Genomic DNA, 7,361 nt, shown 5'->3' on the forward strand with positions numbered 1-7,361 from the left:
ATAATGGATCTTAATAAGTATGATGTTTAATCTTAAGTGATATATAAACAGTGTGACTTGTTAACATACATTAACTGCCAGTAAATGTTGAACTCTCGTTTTGTTCCTTAATGTTTTACTATTTACGCTCAATCTTTTCCCTTTTGTTTCTTTTGGTGTGGCATAACTCACCCTGGTCGGCGTGCTGTCGCCACGGTTGAGGATGGCCACGGCGTAGGAGTGGTTGTCGTTGTCCACAGGCGTGACGGGACGAAGCCAAAATTCAATACTGCCACTCTGAGTTGTTATAAAGTCTTAGTGCCGGACCCTATCATGTTTCGTCAATAGTGAGGGCTAGATAGATAATAAAGAACTGAGCTTTTTTCATACGTCAATTAAATTATAATTAATTTTGTTTATATACGCACACACATACCATAATCAATATCACCGAAACAAGTAATCTTCAACGAAAAAGTCGTAAAGAAGACTATTTTAGCTCAAGAATGACACTTTTGGGTTGTAAAACAATGTAAGCCACAGGAGCGAAAAACTAAATTAATTTCAAGCTCATGAACGTTGAATTAGCCATTACTTTCAACAAATTTCCTCTTACTCTCTGTAATTCTCAACTTTTAAGGTATAACATGAAAAAGAGGAATAGGTGGTCTTTTATCCACTCAAAAAATAATAATGATAATAATAATAATACATTAACATGCAGGACATAATCACACAGCAAACCCTGACTCCCCTGAAAATACCTAAAAATCAAACATGCGATACCTATAAACAAGGGGATTATAAAACAGATTATTATCAAGTGAGTCGCGGAGGGGAAGGATAACTCGCTGTGGATCGTCAGATCCTCAGAACAAAATTGAGAATGAAGAACAGAGGAACAAGAGAGAGAGAGAGAGAGAGAGAGAGAGAGAGAGAGAGAGAGAGAGAGAGAGAGAGAGAGAGAGAGAGAGAGAGAGAGAGAGAGAGAGAGAGAGAGAATAACAAGAACTGAGACAAATTGAAGAAAAAAAAAAAAAAGGAGAGACAGAAACAGAAGCAAAGACGAGTATAAAAGAACAGCGTGCCATAAGTACAAGGAGTGCAAGGAGCAACTTAGTACAACTTAGCCTTTACCTTCTTCAACCTCCTCCCCTGGATGCCGAGCGGGTCCTGATCTATGGCAATAACACGGTGGTTCTGGAGGATGAACTTGAACTCTGGCCGTATGTCTCTCAGGTCCACGGACATGATGAGCGGGGCTGCCAGGATGGACCATATGGCCATCTGAGTCTTGGCCTGGTCATAGCTCAGTCCGAAGTTTCCGATGATAAGCTGATGAGAGAGAGAGAGATAGAGATAGAGATAGAGAGAGAGAGAGAGAGAGAGAGAGAGAGAGAGAGAGAGAGAGAGAGAGAGAGAGAGAGAGAGAGAGAGAGAGAGAGAGAGAGAGAGAGAGAGAGAGAGAGAGAGAGAGAGAGAATAATTCTTTTAGAAATCAGTTTATTCTTCTTAATGTTAAAGTACCTATGCCTTCTGACGAAAGCAAACTTACTGTTATTGTTGTTCTACTACTACTACTACTACTACTACTACTGCTACTACTACCACCATTACTACTACTACTACTACTACTTCTTCTACTACTACTACTACTATTACTACTACTACTACTACTACTACTACTACTACTACTACTACTACTACTACTACTATCATTACTACTACTACTACTACTACTACTACTACTACTACTACTACTACTACTACTACTACTACTACCATCATCATCATCATCACCTTTCACCTCCATCACCACCACTATCATACAGGGACTGCCACGTGTAGGCTTGGTGGCTTCTTGGTGTTTCCCTTATTTTCTTATATTCATATCATTCGCCTACCATGTCGGGATCGTTCCAGTGTCCCGGGCCGGCGAGGGGGGCGAGGGCGTCCTGGTTGTCCCCGTAGTGGTCAATGATGGTCGTCACGGATGTCCACGAGTCGGCGATGTCATTGAAGTTCCTCCACAGGTTGCAAGTTTTGATGATCGCCGTGTAGTTGGGCTGAGAGGCAGAGCGTGTGGCGAGGTTGTACAGTACGTGGTGCAAGGGAAGGTAAAGGGGGCATACGAGGGTGAACGGAAGTACATAGTTACTTCTTCCAATTACAGACATGGATCAGTGTATGTGTGTGTGTGTGTGTGTGTGTGTGTGTGTGTGTGTGCGTGTGTGTGCGTGTGTGTGTGTGCAAACAACAATAACAACAACAACAACAACACACACAAACACACACACACACTCACACTACACACGCACGCGAAATCATTAATCATCTCTTACATTATAATTATATTTGTTGTGGGATAGAAGAAGAAGAAGAAGAAGAAGAAGAGAGAGAGAGAGAGAGAGAGAGAGAGAGAGAGAGAGAGAGAGAGAGAGAGAGAGAGAGAGAGAGAGAGTATTGCCGCGGTGTCATACTCACGTCGTTCTGGTAGGCTGGCCAGGAGCAGGAGTACACGATGGGTCGCTTCGTGTTGTTGAGGTGCATCCCGAACTCCGGGTAACCTGAAAACATTAGGAATAGTTGCAGTTTTGTAGTTTTCCTTGGAATATAGCAATTTATTATTAATATTATTTTTTTCTTATTATTATTGTTATTATTTTTACTACTACTACTACTACTACTACTACTACTACTACTACTACTGGTGCTACTGCTGCTACTACTACTACTACTACTATTACTACTACTAGTGGTGCTACTGCTGCTGCTACTACTACTACTACTACTACTACTACTACTACTACTACTGTTACTACCACTACTATTAGTATATCTATTTTGTTGTTTTATCTATTTATCTATATTATTTATTTATGTTTTGTGTGTGTGTGTAAGGGGGGTAGGGGGATAAATCTACAGGACTATAGTTCCATCTCACGCTGGAAGATGAAACTATACAATATTTTTTCTTCCCTTAAGTAACCGTGCATTTCATTGGTATGCAAGAAATGATGTCTCCACTCTATTTATATCTAAACTAACCTAACCTAACCTAACGACTGCCATTCTTTCTAAAATTATTAATGGTAATGATGGTATTTCAGACGGAAGAAATGTATATGTACTCGTAGTACAAACTGCAAATTTTCCCAAAAGAATATATAGTTTCGTCTCCCCAAAGTAAGAGAGATGAAATTTTGTTATAATACTCAATAATTTTAACATGTCAACATATCGCTGTTCCGTAAATAAAAGCTGAGTATAAAGGAAGTGTAGCTCTCCATACATTGCAATTCCATATTTCATTTAAGTTTGGGCGGTGATATGCATTCAGTGTTAATCACATCAGTCATGTTCTGCAGGAGAGTACCGTGGGCTTGCGAAACCTCAGCTCCTCTCTTTTTTTTTTTTTCTTCCCCTATTATTTCTACTTTTCCGTTTTCTCATCAGTACTTTTTTTTTTCTTAGGTCTGTTCTTCAGTATCAGCTTGGCCTTTGCTGTTTGTTCATTTCTTTATCCTCACGCATGGTGAGGAAAGGATGAGGAAAAAGTAGTACAGATCCATATACCTTCGTCCATTTGTTCATGAGAAGAATAGCAACCGTCCAACTTGATATAGTCGACGCCCCACTCCGCGAAGGTGTTGGCGTCCGTCTCAAGATGATTGAGGACGCCTGGGTAACCAGCGCAAGTCTTGGTGCCAAGATCCTCGTAAATGCCAAACTTCAAGCCTTTGCTGTGGACCTGGTGGGAGACGAGGTACTTTGAAATATCTCGAAAACTTCAAGGATGACGAATGTTATTGATTCCATTGTTTCCATTCGTTCCCTCACAGAGAGAGCGAATGGAAGTGGTAGTAGAAATAGTTATAAGTAATTTAATGAGATGGAGAAGATCCAAACAGCTGAGGCTATACGACTGTGTGGCATGAAAATAGGAAGATGGTAATGCATAGGGATGTCATTGTGACGATAGAAAAGGTGGCGTTCTAAAAGCAAGGTGAAACAGTACAGAGTGGTATGTAATAAACTTACGAAATTAGCTAGGGCTGGAATGCCGGAGGGAAAACGGTTTGGGTCTGGCTGCAGACGCCCCTGCTGGTCTCGTTCATGTGCCAGCCAGCAGTCATCGAGGGAGATCATATCGTAGCCAGCATTCAGGTAGCCTTCGTCCGCCATCAGCTCCGCCATTTGCATGAAGAGGTTCTGGCTGTAGAACAACATATTCAACCTCGTAATAATTTCTGACGTTGGGCGCCGGAGAAAGTGAAGTAGCAACCGGCACACTCTGCATTTACTCGATAACTAATAACACTGAATTCATTTACATACAGCATATCAATATTGTACATACTCTTGGGTTTAACTCACTGCCAGGCCAGGTGTCTGTATCATGCATACTAGGACGGACACAGACTAATGAAACATGTACACACGCCGCGCACCTGATACAGTTGTATGAGTCGTTTACACAGTCAATGTTACACCTGAACCTCTCCCAGGCGAGCCAACCCATGGGAGGGGTGAGGGCCAGACCGTTATCCAAAGCACTCCCAAACCCTGCCCACGCTGCAGCCACCAACACCACCGCGAGGAGCTTCATGATGCTGGAAAAAAAGAAAGAAAAACAGAATTGAGTATAGAAGGAATGTAAACCACTGTCCATCTAGCTGTTCGTCTCGCTTGCTAAGATGAAAACTATTCTTCGGTGATGGTTCTAAGCGCAGCCAACTTGTAATCTAATTATAAGGTAAGGTAAGGTAAGGTAGGATAAGATGAAGCAAGGTAAGATAAAGTAGGATAAGGTGAGATAAGGTAAGGCAAGACAAGGTAAGGTAAGGTAAGGTAAGGTAAGGTAAGGTAATGTAAGGTAAGGTGAGGTCATGTAATGCAAGGGAAGGTAAGTCAAGGTAAGGTAAGGCAAGATTAGGTAAGGTAAGGTGAGGTGAGTTAATGTAATATAAGATAGGGTAAGGTAAGATATGCACGGTAAGGTTTTAATGCAAGTTTGAATAGGTAATAACTAATAAATAAGTAGTGACCCCAAATTTCACAATTCGTAGTTTCCCTCTCCAACGTCGTGAGAAACTTACCACACATGAGATATTCGTTTAGTTTTTTATAATGGTACAATGATTGCGTGAGAAGTTTATTGGTGTGTTGGGCTATCATTCCAGACAAGAGGTGGAGATAAGACGAGGTAAGCGCCAGCACACACACACACACACACACACACCTAAGAGTGAAAACAATTAATGCATCTATAATTTAGCCATTCATTAATCTTATGCATTTGCTTGATGTTATACCATTACAAAAAATGTCAGAATCTGTATATTACCAAGCGTATAATGTCCCGCATGAAAATGATCTGCCACATGCATTCTTAAGCCTAATGATATAGAAACAATGCGTAACAAAATCGCGTAACTTGTGTTTTTCTTCCTACGATGTACGTAAATAGAAATGAAGATTTACCTGTAAGTGCTGCACCTCTGCCAGCAAGCTGATTTCTTTTTGTTAGTAGTTGGAATACTCAATTATCACAGCAACGAAATTATATGTCGCAGTGTTTCGAAGGAAGCAATGGTAAGAATATGCCGCACTAATAACTTATGGCCAGCGACCAGCATCCAACGCTGTCAAAATGGCAAGATCTTATACTCTACCCTTACCTTATCTTTACAGATTAGATTTTACTACGCGAAGGAGAAAAGTTCACAAACATAATTTTCACCTTTTTCCCGTCGTGTGTCCCAGAGCAACGATGCCAAACTCAGACCCTGACGACCATCTGCAATAACAAACTCTATATCTCTAGTATCTCCCATGACCTGACGGGGGTGTATATATTGTCTCGGGGCTCCAGTGACTCGACTGGGGGCACTGGCCGTCTCCCACACATGTCATTTTCACACAGAAGTCACCGTCGTGTACCAGGTACGATACGTACTTCATCTGTTGCCATGTCAGCATCCATGTTAATCATGTTTGGGAGATGTACAACCCTGCAAGAGAAGCAACAAGTAGGTGGGCAGACATAAACATATTAAAAGTGTTTTGATAGAGTCTGGCACAAAGCTTTAATTTCCAAACTACCCTCCTACAGCTTCTATTCTCTCTGTTACTTCATCTTAAGTTTCCTTTCTGACCATTCTATTACTGCTGTGGTAGACGGTCGCTCTCCTAAATCTATTAACAACTGTGTTCCTCAGTCTTTTGTCCTGTCGCGTCTTTCCATTACTCATCAATGATCTTGTAACCCAGACTTATTGTCTATCCACTCCTACGCAGAAGATACCACTTTTTTTTTTTTTTTTCGTGTCTTCTCTTGGACGTTCAAATAGTCATGAATTAAATAGATCACGCAGGGAAGCCACAGGACGCCTGACTTCTGATCTTTCTAATATTTCTGACTGGGGCTGAACAAACTTAGTGTATTTCAGTGCCTCAAAACCCAATTCCTCCATTTAGCAACTCTATATAACCTTCCAGATAACTATCCCCTTTTCTTCGGTGACACTCCTCCGTCTCCCTCTTCTACACTGAACCTCCTCGGTCGGTCCTTTACTTATTATCTAAAACTGGAAACTTTACATCTCATCTATGGCTAAAACAGCTTCTATGAAGTTAGGCATTCTGAGTCGTCTCCGCCAATTTTTCTTCACACCCCTCCAGCTGCTATTTTTGTGCAGGGGCCTCATCCCTCCATGTATGAAGTATGCTTCACATGTATGGGGGGAGAGAGTTCCATTCATATCGCATTTTTAGACATGGTGGAATCAAAAGAATTTCGTTTTATCAACTTCTCTCCTCTAACTGACTGTCTTCAGCCTTTCATCGCCGCAATGTTGCATCTCTTGCTCTTCTACCACTATTTTAACGCTAACTGCTCTCCTGATCTTGCTAACTGCATGCCTCCCCTCCTCTTGCGGCCATGCTGCACAAAACTACTTTCTCTCACCCCTATTCTGTCCGTCTTTTTAACAGAAGAATGAACCAGTATTCTTAATCTTTCATTCTTGATAAACTATGGAAACCCCTTTCTGCTTCTGTATTTCCTCTTTCCTATGATTTCAGTTCTTTAAAAGAGGGAGGCTACAAGGCATTCCTTCATCTTTGGATAATTCGTTTGGCTGTTCTCTTTGAGGATTGGCACCTCAATGGAATTTTTTTTTTATTTCCTTTTTGTTGCTCTACACCAGATCCTTACATAAAAAAAAAAAAAGAAAGAAACGTGTGAAAAACTATCCTAGCCTTCCTTAAGCATTACATGGTAAGTAGGAATACCAGAAAGTTGTGTGAATCAACAATATAGGAAGAGAGGAGGAGTGTGAAGGAAGACTGGAAAGGATATGGGAGAGGAGGAGGAGGTT

The 7,361-nt window shown here is 41.2% G+C and overlaps 1 protein-coding gene across 2 annotated transcripts in view; it reads right to left on the reverse strand.

Annotated features, from left to right (window-relative positions):
- Window positions 1–5,858, reverse strand: part of LOC135103585 (alpha-N-acetylgalactosaminidase-like) — a 6,552-nt gene extending 694 nt beyond the window's left edge. Inside the window, exons 1-8 of one of the 2 annotated variants that reach the window (XM_064010046.1) lie at window positions 5,723–5,858; window positions 4,431–4,592; window positions 4,021–4,195; window positions 3,556–3,730; window positions 2,464–2,546; window positions 1,884–2,045; window positions 1,117–1,314; window positions 172–276 (exon numbers count right to left, since the gene is read on the reverse strand). In XM_064010046.1, the coding sequence (XP_063866116.1) occupies window positions 172–276; window positions 1,117–1,314; window positions 1,884–2,045; window positions 2,464–2,546; window positions 3,556–3,730; window positions 4,021–4,195; window positions 4,431–4,588 (1,056 nt within the window). In that variant the 5' untranslated portion in view covers window positions 4,589–4,592; window positions 5,723–5,858. Of the gene's footprint in view, window positions 1–171; window positions 277–1,116; window positions 1,315–1,883; window positions 2,046–2,463; window positions 2,547–3,555; window positions 3,731–4,020; window positions 4,196–4,430; window positions 4,593–5,463; window positions 5,661–5,722 lie in introns of those variants that run through there. The other variant, XM_064010047.1, reaches the window with a different exon arrangement.
- Window positions 5,859–7,361: the final 1,503 nt, after the last annotated feature.

Source organism: Scylla paramamosain, chromosome 9, assembly GCF_035594125.1.
Source record: "Scylla paramamosain isolate STU-SP2022 chromosome 9, ASM3559412v1, whole genome shotgun sequence".
In the NCBI taxonomy this organism is placed as follows: domain Eukaryota; kingdom Metazoa; phylum Arthropoda; class Malacostraca; order Decapoda; family Portunidae; genus Scylla; species Scylla paramamosain.